A 15,430-nucleotide genomic window follows, 5' to 3' on the forward strand; every position below is an offset into this window, starting at 1 on the left:
CATTTACGACACGAAAGACCCTCGACGAAGCAGTCCAAGAGATAGTATGCGAAGAATCTATAGGTGTATGTAATTAGGTTGTCATAATTCTTACATGTAACAATGATCGTGGAACACACGTTACATAAATAGTTTCTTGCCGTTTTTATTACGACTCGTTCTACTTGGGATGTTTGTTTAATCTGGTATTTTGTACTTCTATTTTAGACTGGAAGTAGGTTCCACAGGATCGCTTCCACTGACAATTAACTAAGTGCTTAACTGGCATGTAACAGAGTGAGACTCACGGGCAGCATAATTTCTCTTCAGTAAATTACAATCTGTCTCTCGAGTTCCACATACCAATCAATTTTTATTGTATCAGGTGGGCTGAAGCATGCCATAGAGGCCTTGAGAAATCTCATGAAACATTGTACGCATCTATGGATTAATGAGTTTGCGTTGTTACAGGGAAGCATGCTTCTGATGATTCCCTTTTCTCTTCTTACAGTTCAGGTTCCATGGCAAAAAAAAGCACAAATACAAATTCTAATGATATTAGCATATTATTAGAACTCTGAAACCGACTGTATATCCAATACCATGTGCACCCCATACATGGGCAAGGTTCTACAAATAAATAAGCATGTTCTAGCAGCAGGGCACATGTCCAAAATGTAAGCCTAAGACATGTATGATTTATCACAATTACTACAAAATACCAAAATAAGCAATACCACTATTGTAGAGGAGAAACTGATGGAAATCAAAGCATATCGACACAAAGTCTTCCTGGGCAATAATTCATGCCATCCATAGAAGTTGATAAAGTGCAGATGAAGTTCAGCCCATATTCTTGGCATAGGATCTGGCTGAACGATGGTCACAAAGGATCTACTTATAAAAGCATGCTTATAGAGCAGCGTGCACTTACACAAAATAGCTTTCTACATAGCTATTTACACAGCTACACATCAGGTCGCTGCTGCAGCAGAGAATACAAGTCCAACAGCAGTTTATAGGCAGGTAGTAAAGACATCACATCAGCTTGACAGCTTAGCAGAGAACCCACATGAAGTAGTAGCATGCGTCAAGGCGGTGAGCTCATCTCAACGATGTAGTAAGGAAGGCACGCTGAATACCAGCAGATGTTGAGGTAGCGAGCATTATTAAGATACTGATAAGCTCTTCACCTGGGCCTGTGAGCCAAGCCCGTAACAAGAACCATCCATGAAGATAAAGTTGTACAGAAAATGGCCTGCTAAACAGTAAAAAGAACAAAATATCATTATAATGTACTGGTATGATAGAGAAATGGCTGAAGTTACTATATCAGAAAACAAAAAGAGTCATGTTAAAGAAAGGAACGATATAGGAACAAAACTATTGCAAGACAACAGCAGTATGAAAGAGCAGAAACGTCTATACACAAAGTAATTAGGTTGTACCTTATGCATGCAGACCAGCCACTGCTTTGGTTTCTTGGCATCAGTGCTGGTCCTAAGACAAATGGAGGTTGTAGCAGCATCCACTGCAGTTTCCACAGAAGGCTGAATAATCTTTTATGAGAAACAAGTTAAAGCAATGGACAACACATCAAGAGTATGACAGAACTATAAAACAGGATAACTAAAATCTGGCAAATATTGGATTTTATTATGTACATCAGAGGCTGCTATTACTTACATATTAACTGTTATATTTCTGGACTGAAACTTTACAAAGCAAAGTAAATATTTTAGAGAAGGCAAATAACTTATATGTTTCATGCAACAATCAGCTTTGTTCTTCTCATGCAAGACAAACATGAACTCATCACATGATCAATGTCGTGATTTATATCTACCTAGAAACGAAGGATTGAGATAAATTATATGGTCAACCGCTAGGTCAGACCATATTGAATTAGCCTATAACAATCAAACTATTTCTGCAATACAGAGACAATGCACTGGAGCATTAAGCAAAGAAAAGGCGGTATCAGAATGGCATAACTGCACACACGTAAGTGTTATGGCCAGTCTTAAATGCAGACACATAGTAGAAGATTCATAAAAAGTAAGAAGTCAAACGGAAAAGAAGACTCATAATAGGAAGAATGTCAGTGTTGTATATGCATGCTAAGTAGCTGGTTCACAAAAGGAACAAAGAGAATATAAACTGCAAACTCATCTATACCAAACGCTGCTGGTGAGATTTCAATGTTTTATATGCTTGTTTGTACTCCTTAATCAACTACCAATCGAAGTAAATATTCTGCTATACATGAAACATGGGAAAAAAAACATGGTGTCCAAATCCTAAAAACAAAACAGAAACATGCAAACTATAAAAATATAGCAACTTCCATTCTGATGTTCATGCCTGGCACCAGCGTGGTGCTCTAATGCAAAGACGGTTGAAGCCAGACATGGAAATCAATCATCTGTGGACAAATGGCTAGAAAAAAAAGCACTCTGATTTATGTACAAATGAAAATGCATCTCCTACAGATATGGGCAATATTATTAGTCAAATGATTTATTGAGACAAAACGACGGGCAAATAAGCTACTGACCTAAATAAGCACATAATTGTTAGTAGCTGCAGAGATGGCATATCTCTGCCACCGCTAGACAAAAAATGCCCTAGAGCCACGCCATATGGTGGCTGGTTGATGATAATTTTTGGCGGTGATACTGTAACAGCACGGTCTGCATCATCCGCTGGGGATTCAGATATAAAAAAGTAAATACAGAGTACATGATTTCAAGAACCATGACCAAAAAAGTTATGTAACTTCTGAGCAGAACTGATTGTAGGGAAGGGCAAGATAAAAAATAATCCTAACTTACAAACACAAACACGGTGAGTGTCGATTGTTGGCAACAAAGTCCAAGCAGTCCTCTGGCCGACTGCCATCTACTGACACCACCAGGATTGGTCTCCAATCACAGCTTGCACCTGACCATATTAGAGAAGTTGGTCTGAAAATGGTAGAGATTTGCATGGTAATGCAGAAAAATCTGGACATCAACTTAGCTGATAAGATCGTATGCAAAGTTTCATGTAAATTAACTTGTGATGGTAGATAGTAAGAGTATATTATCTGACCATTTGCGCCACTGGAAGCTTAGATTGCTTTGTTGCACCCTTCGCCTTTTTCCAGTAAATTCCATGTTAATGGAAACTTCAAATCAAAACTTTGTATACACTGGAAACTTCAGATCCAAACGTTAATGCACAATTAACCTCATACCACTGAAATTAGAATGTAATTCACCATGTCAGTTTATCAAAAATACATGGGAGACCTACCAGATCTTAAATGAAGTTGTGGCATACAAATTTATTAGTAAAAAAAATGCTTATTTTAGTTGTGCACCTGAACACAACTTTCCACTTTCTCAACTGCAATTGTTTCTTAGCAAGGGAAGAAAAAACAATAGACTGATCTTTTGAAAATTACATATACTTCCAGGACATGTACATTTGAAATAAGTACAGTAACCATAACAGGCAAGTGGACTCCATGAACTACTCATAGTAATTGTAGCGATATCTACTGGATTAACTTAGATCACAGAAAATAAGTACAGTAACTATAAGACTACATGAAGTTCGACAACTTGATAATGTTTGTAAAAAATGTTAGCAGGAAGTAATGCAGGAAGTGCAAAAATTATACATGTAGGTTACACACGGAGAATGTTGGTATTCTGGGCATGAAGGTTGTAGCGAGATGGCATTCCTCCACTATTGTTCCGTGCATCAGATCAAAGCAAGATTTTCAACGCTGAAAAACTCATGTGTCTACACAAGAGTGAGCAGAGGGCTAAACCTTCAACTATAAAATCATTGACATGCTTACAATTTTCTGTCCTTTCTGATCCGTGACAATTTAATTGCAATAAGGACAAATTTCTCTGGATTTTTGTCTGATACATGGCGTGGAGGCAGTCTTTCAGGCTCCTCTTTCCCAGATGATCCCCAGAAATCTGTAATGACCAATATGATATTACATAATTAACGACATTAATCAAGACAAATAAATAATTAAATCCTCAAGTAAGCTCTAAAAAGAAAATAGGACCTATGGAAGGACCAATTGTCTCTCAAAACTTCAGAATGAAATAGCCGAAAGAAATAGGCAGAATGTTTTCTCATGGAAGATGTACTATTTGTATGCGCGACCGTGTGACTTTGTATTTCTTTAACTACAAAATCCAATCGAAGAATGTAATAAGCTATATAAGAATAAATGTGCAGGGCAAGATTGAGAACAAATTGTGCTATAATGTAAACTCAGTGCTTCCGTATGTATCTTAAAGATACTATTTTGACAGCTCAGTGACATTGGCATATTGTTTCACTACATCGTGTCCAGTACTCCAGCTAAGATCACTCTCTTACCAAGGAGGAAAGGGAAAAGTTACATCATTGTCGGACAAATGGATCTATCCGCATTGTGTTTACCCTTTGTTGACACCTGTAAGTTACCTTCGTACTTGAAGGCTCGCCTGTCGGTGGCACGGCACGAAGCTGCTAACAGCGGATCTGCCCGTTCGACAGAAAGCATGGAAGCAACGCAGCGGCCATGCGGCTCGGGCGCGGCACACGCAGCGACTGCATTAGCAGCAGGCAACGACGGTCATAGCCGCGCATCAGGACATGGCGCTGATGGTCGCTCCACACCAGACCAAAGTGAGGGGGAAAATGACCACTAATGCACTAAAACAGTGACTACTTGGCAGTCTGTATATTCAAGTACAGAAGAGAAATATTTTAACTAAAACTGTGTATGCAACATTTGAGTTGCTCCAATATCAAGATTAAAATATGAATAAAAGTAACACTCTCTAAGGACCTAGGCAAAATATTTTGATAGAAATTTCAGTTTTATGCGAAATAGCAATAGCAATTACTACAGGAAATGAAAAGTTCTAGGAGCCTAAATATGATAATAATCTATTGAACATCAAGTTAACATGAAGAGAAATTATGTACCTTTTACATCTTTGTCTGATGCAACAAAAGAAACTGGGCCAGTGTGAGGTATATGATAGCATAAAGAACAATCCAAGAGGAATTGTTTTGCAGGCTGAGAGAAAAGACCAGTTGGATTTTCAAGAATGACAAGATTCTATTTGGTGACAATTCAATTGATTGATCTATTTGAATATTTATCGTTCGAAAAATTAGTGAATAATTCTTACCATCAATCAAATATGGCAATAAGTCTCCTTTCGAGGGTCACAAAGAGTAAAAAATACACACCATTTCAATAAATTATGATAATGCAAGTAAATGCAATTTGTGCGCCATGCATGGCATTGTATACTAATACATCTGGACTGGCAGTGTAGAGTTCTAAATGCCTAAGTATTTTACATGCGACAACAAATAGTTTTAAGCTTACCATTTTCTTCTTACCATATCTAGCAATAAAACCAACACCAGAATTTCCTTCTTGTCCAAGCAAAAAAGCTTCAGTCCCAGGAAGAGATTCTTCATGACACTCTGAAATGCACAGGTAAGATATGTACGCTTATGATCAAAGTATCAAAATGGATGAACATAACCAGATTCACCCAATATACTGACTCTTAAGTTGCATGTTAAACATTTAAAGTGAATACAATATAAGCAAAGCAGTCTTCTCTATATAATTTTGTCATCACCCAGGCTATTCAACAAACTATTCGAGAAGCACTTCTCCATTTACTGCCTAGCTCATAGTACCAATTTTAGGCTGCATTTGGCCTGGAAAACATATTTGTTTCTGCTTAGAATACGAATATCAAGATTTTTTGGACAGGTAAATTTCGAGCAAACCAAAAAAATGTTAATATCTTCTTTTTTTATTACACGGATCTTGACTTGTGGGGCAGATGAACACTAAGAATTGTCTGAACATCAATTCGTATGCACATTGGGTGGCCTAATCATGCAAATTAAGGGCAGCCCAATTTACTAAATCAACACTCTACCAGCCTACCACTAAACCATATTCACGCTCTCGCTCTCTAGAATATACAACAACAACTATCCAATATCATGATTGCACATGGAGTTGTGCAGTAAGAGAGGGCCGCGAGGGCGGACAGCCATACCTAAGGAACGAAGCTAGACTTTGGCAACTGCGGCACCAAAATCAACAAGTCCGACCGTACTCTGTCTCCCCGACCTTTGTAAGGATGGAGGCCGGCTAAAGAAGCCGCAGCGGTAGCACCCGTAGGACACTGAATACGAAGCTATCGAAGCAAACCAAAAATCCCCAAATCACACCAGATGTACACCTGATTCCTATGGTCGCTACTAAATTGAAAGAAAAACATGAGATTCTCAGCGGCCGATGCCGTGGCAGAAGTTGACGTCGTTGTACCTGTGAGCTGTTGGACCGATGCCCGCGCCGCCTCTTCGCCCTGGCCTCTTACCCCTGCTGCCTCAATCAAGATGTACCGCTCCACCACCTGTTGCGTCGACGCCGTCATCGTCGTCGAAAAGAACTGTTGGGCGACGGCAACCACTCGCGCTGCAGGTAAGCTTCCGGCAAAGATGCGTCCATCCGGCTCCCGCCTCTCTGTCCTCTTCATCACCGCGCGCAGCGGCGAGCGCGCTGCCGCCGGCACCATAGAACATCTCGGGGGGCGGGGGTTAGGGAGAAGGGCGCCCTGAGATCCTCCTCTGCGCCGCCATGGTCCTTGGATTGCTCCTCCACTGCACAACGTCCTTGGATTGCTCGGTGGCTAGGAGGAGAGGATTGAGCCGAGCTTGTCCACCCCACAACGTGCTTTGATTCGTCAGCGGCCTAGGAGGGAGAGAAGGATGCCAGCCTGGTTGAATATGGTGGGCGGCGACGGCGATGGAGGAAGATATAGGGAGAAAAGGATAGCTTTCAGAACGGCCATAACGAGCAGGCTCCTCCACTCACATCATCTCCTCCTCCTCCGTTACTTGCAGCCAGGAGAAAAAAGAGCCAAATCAAAGAGAGGGAGACAGAGAGGAAGAGATAGAAAGGGGAAGGAGATGCAAACCTGGACGAATCTCGGTGATGCCCACGATTGATCCCGAGTTGCCACCGGCTCGTGCCACCCTCGGTCTCCAGCCACCTCTGTCCCGCACCTCCTCTGCACCCCCTGCGCCTCCTCCATCCCCCACTCATGTGCACATCACCCGCCTCCTCTGCTCAGGATTGGGGAGAATCAAGGGAAAACGAGGCTCCTCCCCAGGAAGGAAAAAAGGAAGAGGACAGAAGGTGGTCGTACCTGCGACGGCGTCGTCGAACGCGACTGGCGGCGGCCGGCGCTTCCTGGCGCTCTTCGCAGCGGCGCCCTCGAGCGCATGGCACGGCCGAGGTCCTCGGCCCAGCTCCTCCCGATGCAAGGCAAGAGCTGCTGAGGCGCGACGGCGGCTGCTCGGGGTCGCCGTCCGCTGGCGGCGCGAAAAGTCGACGGCGGCGACGCGGCGGCTGGTGGAGTCGACGGGCGGGAGAGAGGAGGTGAGAGGAGGCGAGAGAGCAGACACCAGACAGGGATTTGTGGGAGGAGAGCCAATGCCGATCTAGGGTTTTCACGCCTCCAGCAAACAACCACTAAAACGAGCGACAACGATGAGCGCCTGCAGCTGCCTCTGGCCACCGGTCCCGCACGAAAATGGGCCCAGATGTCATTGTCTGTGAAGGAGAAGCCACGGGTAAACAAAAAATGACCGCATCGAACGGTCCTGGTGAAAAGCGGGGGCATCCTTTTACTGTCGCGGTGGAAACGAGCGATCTGGATGCATTTGCCCCTCTCAGAGCCTTGTATGGCCGAGTAGTGTTAGAACATTTATAGGAAGAATTAAGCAACTTCACAACATACCTGTGAAACTACTAACCAACAAACTTATCAAGTGCATAGAAACATTTTTCCCCGGTAGTAATCTATCGGAGAAGCAGTGGACAGTCATCTTCAGGAACGACATTAGCAAGAGTTGCAAAAGGTAGAACGGAACATTTTATGGACCTCTATACTCCCTAATCTGTTATTACCTAACCTAGCTTCGAATTTGCAGTCCAAACTCATCACTTTATGCAATGCTGTATGCCCAATTCTATGACGGCAACACACTGTTCGATCGCATAGACAGCGTAAGTTTGCCACATAGTAAACTATTCTATTCTCACTTAAGAAATGTTCTGAGGTTCATTCTCACCTACATCTCATTTTTTTAGACTGATCTATCAGACTTTAGAGCAAGGCACCTATGGCAGGTTTTGATTATGGAAGGCAACACTGGTGCAATTCCTATGTCACCGTCTCTCTTGCGCAGCGGTGGCAAATTCATAGCTTCCACTTAGAAAGTGGCAGCACGTTTGAAATTATCTCGTGAATGCTTTTATCGTAGTTGTTATTATGTACCACATGTATGCTACATCTAAGAGAATTCTGTTCGATGCTATAATCTTTGATCAGTATCAGCATCGAATGGAAGATTTTGGCTTGTAATATTAGGCCAAGTGAACCTTCGTACTGAAGGCATGACACCATGTTGCATTAGGACCGAACTATGTTGTGCCATTCCTTTATCCTAATTGAAGTGCAGCTTCTGTTGTACCACATACAAAATGGTACTACAAAGTACAAACTGACTCGTGTCAACAGAAACAAAAAATTTAGGTCTACAATTCATACAGATTTTCTTATTACATAAGCCATATGCGACCTATATACGAGGAATCCACATCCGAAACACTTAGTATGCATCTCACATCGAATTTTTGGTTTTTATTTGTAGATGAAAGGTACTGTGAAACAACTTATGCTGCTATCTTCGGAAAGGACCGATGCAATATTCCATGAGTCGCTTCTCAGTTCATAGTTCACTGAAATGTACTCTATGTCATCCATCCATTTGGTTCGCATATATTGTATGAATCAAATACCTGCGCCAAATTAAGGAATTGAAAATTCATCAAATATTTGTACATATGAAGATCCATGAAATTAGCAAAGAGTTCATCATGTTGGCAATATGATGTAAGAAACCAAACAATTTACATATGTCCATACCATGGTAGGCTATGAAGAGTACTAAACAAACCATGCATGCAATATCTTGTTCTCATTTCATCTTCCACCCATTTTATTCAGGAAATTTAAGACATGCGTTCTGTACCAAATAAATTAGATTTACGCTAAATTAAACCCCAATGTCAGAGCCATTAAGAAAGTATTTGAACTGAAACTAAATTGAATATTCTCTGCCTGCAATCTAGCAATATTACTCCGTGATAGTCAAAGATGCTACGTGTGATACACATGTCATCCATTCCGGTCATGATATATTTAATGATAGCACTGAAGTTTAATAATTATAAAAAAGTAGCAAACAACAGTATTTTGAATATACTAATATAAGTTTACAGAGATTAATAATTTATCAGACCAACACATCAGTACCATTTTATGTGTATTCTCTAGAATTTAAAGTAAGCTGTACTGTTGTGCTTTGACTTCTTCTTTGGCGGAACATTGTAGTCATTTTTGATAGGGCATGTTCTAATATCATGGTATGGAGACTTGCAGCAGCTGCAAAACCTGGTCTGCTGTACTCCAGTTCTGCCGCCAGGAACATTAACCTTCTTTTTCCCATGTACTACACCTTTTTTCCTTGTAATGTTTGCAAGCGGGTAAGAAATCTCCTATTTGTAGGCCTGCCAATCTTCATCTTCACAATGGGAGCCTTTATTGAACTAACTTCAATTCACAGTTCTGTGCTCGATCATAAAGTTGTAGCCCACATGAGGAAGTATCTCCTGTTTCCCCAATGCCTTCCATGGTCACTTCTTTATCACCATTGATGGAAGTAGGTAAGTTATATCCAACTTGGCACGTCCTACTAATGGTCATCTTGTACTCTTCAATCTTCTTCTTCGCCAATTCTACATACTTGATTGCTAGGTCCGATGTTGTTTTATCGTACTCACCAGCACTAACTAGGTCCAGAAGATGCATGTATAATTTTTTGTGCCTTAAAGTTCTGTTTGCTTCATAATCCAGAACTGCAACAGATTTCCATTTTTTACATTTGATCCTTTCCTTGCATCAACTGTCCACCTTTTCATAATGTGACATTCAGGTATTTTCATCACTCCAGTCTGGGTCATAACCTGAAACAGCAAAAAGGGCATCACTTCAGACAAATTATGCTGAAGTAAACTGCTGTGTAAATAAACATATTTTAAAGTCCTCTGTACCAGCATAATGTGGCAGCGTATAATACCAAAGTGCTCATACAGCCTGCATTGACACTTGTATAACCCCAATTGTGGATCAATTGTTATTGTGAAATTTACACGGCTCCAGGATTCTCTGTTTTCAGAATCTACGTGCAACACTTCATAACATAAGCCATCTGAATTGTCAACAATAACATATGAAGTTGTCTTCTTTAATTCAGCCTTGAACAACTTGAAAACTGCAGGAGTATATAATTTCGAAGCGTGCTTCTCAATTGGGTAACCAAACATAGGCTTCGAAATTTTCTGCATGTAATACAATCATGGTAAATAAATTAGACAAAAATGATTTATTTGTCAGACCAATAAATGACATGGGTTGTTGAACATAGGAAAGTGCGTGTACGCTGGATCATTGCACGAACCTGGCTTCTGTTTTTCTCGGCTTTGTCATCAGCCTTTTCTCTATCATCAATAAGCCTAGTATACTGCTTGACAAACATGTTTATTGAAGATTTGCATGGAACATATACTTTAAGCACATGGTTCGCGCTCTCACTCCTCTGAGTAGTTGACATTCTTGCACAGAAAATATCATTAAAATATGGCTTCGCCCACTTTTCCCGCACTTCAAACGCTCTTGTCATGAAAGGGTTACCACCTAGGTCATACTTCTTGGTCAAATAATCCCAGCCACATTCAAATTCTTCAAGAGTTAACATGTCCTAAGGCCTCTTGCGCTTTCCTCAATATGTGCCACTTGCGCCACCGATGGTTAGTACTCAGCAAATTTTCCTTTATGGCAATTGTCATCGCCAAACTCTGATCTGCAAAATTACATAATAAGTCAGCGCTATTTGCTATACCATAGAACATACCAACCAGGAGTTCTAAATAATTTATTAATAATTATTTACCAGTAAGCATTGTTTGCGGTGGCTTCCTGAAGGGATTCGTAGCATAGAAAACAAAAAAATTCCTACCGCGAGAACGCAATCCAAGTCAAGATGCAATCTAGAAGACGGGGGAAACGAGGGGATGAACGAGACTAACCCTTGAAGATTTCCAAAGCCTACGAGATTAGATCTTGTTGTTGCAGAAGATGATCACTTGCCGCTTTCAAAAGCGCGTAGAAGATCTTGATGGTGCCACAATCGGGCAGCACCTCCGTACTCGGTCACACGTTCGGTGTTGATGACGACGTCCTTCTCCCCGTTCCAGCGGGCAGCGGAAGTAGTAGATCCTCCTCGGAATCCCGGCAGCACGACGGCGTGGTGGCGGTGGTGGTGGAGAACTCAGGCAGGGCTTTGCCTATGCGCTGCGGGAGTATTATGTGGAGGAGGAGAGGCTAGGGTTTGGGGAGAGGGGGTGGCTAGGGCGCCGGCCATGGGCAGCCCTAGGTGGTGCGGCCAAGAGTGGCTGCCCCCCTCCCTCTCCTCCTCATTATATAGGTGGAAATCCCCAAGAGTTGTAGTCCAAGTCTTCGAATAAGACCCCAACAACAAAACCTCCCATAGGTGGGAAACCTACTCAAGGGGGGAGTCCTACCCAAGGTGGGACTCCCACCTTTCCCTTAGGTGGGGTGGCCGGCCACCTATGGTGGAGTCCACCTGGGCCTCCACCCCCTTAGGGTTGGCCGGCCAAGCTTGGTGCAGTCCCTCCGGGACTCCGCCTTCCATAGTAATTTCTTCCGGACTTTTCTAGAACCTTCTAGAACCTACCATAAATGCACCGGATCATTTCCAAACTTGGAATATGACTTCCTATATATGAATCTTATTCTCCGGACCATTCCGGACCTCCTCGTGATGTCCTGGATCCCATCCGAGACTCCGAACAAAACTTCGAACTCCATTCCATATTCCATATCTACTTGAACGACATCAAACCTTAAGTATGTCACCCTACGGTTCGCGAACTATGCAGACATGGTTGAGACCTCTCTCCGACCAATAACCAATAGCGGGATCTGGAGATTCATAATGGCTCCCACATATTCAACGATGACTTTAGTGATCGACTGAACCATTTACATACGATACCGATTCCCTTTGTCACACGATATTTTACTTGTCCGAGGTTTGATCATCGGTATCTCTATACCTTGATCAACCTCGTTTCCTGACAAGTACTCTTTACTCGTACCGTGTTATGTGGTCTCTTATGAACCATTCATATGCTTGCAAGCTAATTAGACGACATTCCACCGAGAGGGCCCAGAGTATATCTATCCGTCATCGGGATGGACAAATCCCACTGTTGATCCATATGCCTCAACTCATACTTCCTGGATACTTAATTCCATCTTTATAACCACCCATTTACGCAGTGGCGTTTGATGTAATCAAAGTACCCTTCCGGTATAAGTGATTTACATGATCTCATGGTCTAAAGGACTAGGTAACTATGTATCGAAAGCTTATAGCAAATAACTTAATGACGTGATCTTATGCTACGCTTAATTGGGTGTGTCCATTACATCATTCACATAATGACATAACCTTGTTATTAATAACATCCAATGTTCATGATCATGAAACCATGATCATCTATTAATCAACAAGCTAGTTATACAAGAGGCTTACTAGGGACTCCTTGTTGTTCACATAACACACATGTATCAATGTTTCGGTTAATACAATTATAGCATGGTATGTAAACATTATCATAAACACAATGATATATTATAATAACCATTTTATTATTGCCTCTTGGGCATATCTCCAACAGTCTCCCACTTGCACTAGAGTCAATAATCTAGTTTACATTTGTAAAGATATAACACCTTGGCCTTCCGGTGCTTTATCATGTTTTGCTCATGGGAGAGGTTTTAGTCAACGGATCTGACACGCTCAGAAACGTATGTATTTTATAATTCATTTGCGTCTCAACGCATCACTCATTTCCAAATGAGTCGGCATTAAATATGTTTGGTCTTCTGGTGGAACCTTAATTCCACGGTCTGAAATATGCCACTAATATTGTCACACACAATATAGCTTCAAAGTTCTGACACTATCGGAACTACACCAAGTTCTCAAAGAACCTTATGACTTAACATCCTCTGTCATTGTCAAAACAATGACATACTCTGCCTTCATTTGTAGAATCCGTCACAATATTTAGAACTTTTCTAAATCTAGCATTGTGCTACCTTTTAAACAACACTTAGCCTAATTGAGATTTGAAATTCATTTTTATATGTGACCAAACTAATATCGGTGCAACAGTTTACAGCGATTTGTTTGTCATTACTCCATACAAAACTATATATATATCCTTGGTTCTTCTAAAGCACTCAAGGATATTCTTACTGTCGTCCTGTGATCATCACATGAATCATTCTGGTACATGCTCATAACACTTTAGATCACTGGTCATCTGATTTTGTACATATTATTCGTGATCTATAATCACTCATGTGTTTTTACTCATTGAGTGTCAGATACACTTCAAGTCTGTTTAAACCTTCACATGACAAGAACATCTTCTGAATATTTCTATATTGAACTACTTCAATATCCATTCTATGTACTTTGACTTAAATTATTATGTGTTTCAATCTATCTTCATAGATATTGACACTAAATTTGTTTCAGTCCATATCCTTTCATTGAAGTTAATTTCCCAATGAAACCTTTTAATCAAGTATATAATTACATCATTTATAATCAACTATATGTCATATACATAAGTATTATAAATATGTCTCAGCGCTCCCACTTAATTTCTTGCAAATGCAAGCCTCTTCATTGTCTCTGATGAAATCAAAAACTCTTTGACTATTTCATCCGGTGAAGATTCCAACTCCGCGATACTCACTTCATCCAATTGAAGTTTGTATACCTATCTAGTATTCTACGGACCAGCAAAACTCTTGGTCGTATCTTGTATACACCTTCAATACACACTTCTGTTAAGTAATGTATCTTGCCATCCTACTAGCATATCTCATAAAAGAAATATGTAGCGATCACTAGAATAATCCACATGGACTATAAGCATTGCTACAGAAGATATAATCTTATCGTAGTCAATTCTTTGAACTTTGTCGTAAACAACTTTTCGACAAGTCGAATTTTTTCAAGGATATTCCATCCAAGTCCATCAATTTTATAGATCCATTTACTTTCAAAAAGTATTCATCTATCATGGATTTCATGGCGCATGGCCATTTTAACGGAGTCAGGGCCCATCATAACTTCTTTGTTTGTAGTTGGTTTATCATTGTTCAAAATCAATCCTTTGTCCACAAATCATTTATTTGATCACAAAGTAAACCATACCTACAAGGTTCAATATGTACTTCGATGTCCATGGCTAAAACACTTTGTTATCATGGGAGCCATGATCGTCGTGGCCGCTTCCGGAACCAATTCCGATGCTGCGCTACTCTGATCATTATGCTCAGGTTCATAAACCTTATCAAATTCTATTGTCCTCCCACTCAAATACTTTGCTAGAAACAATTTCTTGAAATAAATAAGAAACATCGACAAACACTTTTGTCTTTGTATCCATAGTGGAAAAAATTCCCAATCAATACTTTGGGATAACCAACAAAGACATTCATCCGATTTTGGTTGTAAACTCTTTTACCAAAATATAAAGAAAGGACTATTAGGGTTTATACCCATGCCATAACTTGTATGGTGTCATTTCAACGGATCATGATGATGCTCTATTAAGTGTAAAAGCGGTTAGTCTCTAAAGCATAATCCACAAAAATATAATGGCATCAATATTTTATATCATCATTGACCCAACAAGGTTTGGATACATCTCTCGGATACTCCATCATCACTATGATACTCCAAGAAACGTGAGTTGTAGAACAATTTCATAACTCTCTTAGATGTTCGCTAAAACTAGTAATTCAAATATTTCCACTATGATCCAATCATAGATATTTGACTTTTCTATTATGATGATTTCCACTTCATGCTGAAATTTATTTGAATCCATTCAAATGTTTCAAACTTCTTCCTTATCGAATATATCCACATATATATACTCAATTCATTGTTGGAAGTTTTCATGAAGTAGAAGAATCTCCCGCACACAACTATGCCCAGTGAACCACATACATCATCATGTATGTTTCCACTAAGTTAGTTGCCCATTCATCTCTTGGCCTATGAACGGTATTTCAGTCATTCCTTTTAGAAGAGATTTGCAAGCGCCAAACGATTCAAAAATCAAATGACTCCAAAAGTCCATTTGCATGGAGTTCCTTCATGCGTTCCTTTC

General features: G+C 40.6%; 2 protein-coding genes and 1 long non-coding RNA gene across 46 annotated transcripts; 1 reads left to right on the forward strand and 2 right to left on the reverse strand.

The window, feature by feature from the left end:
• Positions 1-543: 543 nt before the first annotated feature.
• Positions 544-7,767, reverse strand: LOC127327188 (uncharacterized). 44 transcript variants are annotated; one of them, XR_011749977.1, is made up of 10 exons: positions 7,227-7,743; positions 6,344-7,143; positions 6,072-6,212; positions 4,459-5,478; positions 3,830-3,956; positions 3,073-3,771; positions 2,814-2,922; positions 2,537-2,684; positions 1,428-1,538; positions 544-1,240 (listed from the first exon to the last, which is right to left on the reverse strand). XR_011749977.1 is itself a non-coding variant. In XM_071824745.1 (10 exons), the coding sequence occupies exons 2-5, from the start codon at positions 6,591-6,593 to the stop codon at positions 3,764-3,766; spliced, it is 486 nt and encodes a 161-aa protein (XP_071680846.1). In that variant the 5' UTR covers positions 6,594-7,143; positions 7,227-7,762; the 3' UTR covers positions 544-1,240; positions 1,428-1,538; positions 2,537-2,684; positions 2,814-2,922; positions 3,073-3,179; positions 3,647-3,763. The 44 variants fall into 44 exon arrangements, 14 of the variants coding, with proteins under 14 accessions (XP_071680846.1, XP_071680837.1, XP_071680845.1 ...); XM_071824745.1 differs by lacking the exon at positions 6,072-6,212 and having other exon boundaries at positions 3,073-3,179; positions 3,647-3,771; positions 5,378-5,478; positions 7,227-7,762; XM_071824736.1 differs by lacking the exon at positions 6,072-6,212 and having other exon boundaries at positions 3,073-3,179; positions 3,647-3,771; positions 5,392-5,478; positions 7,227-7,761.
• Positions 7,768-7,800: 33 nt separating this feature from the next.
• Positions 7,801-8,512, forward strand: LOC139834258 (uncharacterized). The gene is made up of 3 exons (XR_011749991.1): positions 7,801-7,941; positions 8,014-8,089; positions 8,174-8,512. It is a non-coding gene; the product is annotated as an uncharacterized lncRNA (long non-coding RNA).
• A 1,461-nt stretch (positions 8,513-9,973) lies between these two features.
• Positions 9,974-10,902, reverse strand: LOC127338307 (protein FAR1-RELATED SEQUENCE 9-like). The gene is made up of 3 exons (XM_051364482.1): positions 10,606-10,902; positions 10,199-10,486; positions 9,974-10,111 (listed from the first exon to the last, which is right to left on the reverse strand). The coding sequence occupies exons 1-3, from the start codon at positions 10,900-10,902 to the stop codon at positions 9,974-9,976; spliced, it is 723 nt and encodes a 240-aa protein (XP_051220442.1).
• Positions 10,903-15,430: the final 4,528 nt, after the last annotated feature.

This window comes from Lolium perenne, chromosome 1 (genome assembly GCF_019359855.2).
Source record: "Lolium perenne isolate Kyuss_39 chromosome 1, Kyuss_2.0, whole genome shotgun sequence".
In the NCBI taxonomy this organism is placed as follows: Eukaryota; Viridiplantae; Streptophyta; class Magnoliopsida; order Poales; family Poaceae; genus Lolium; species Lolium perenne.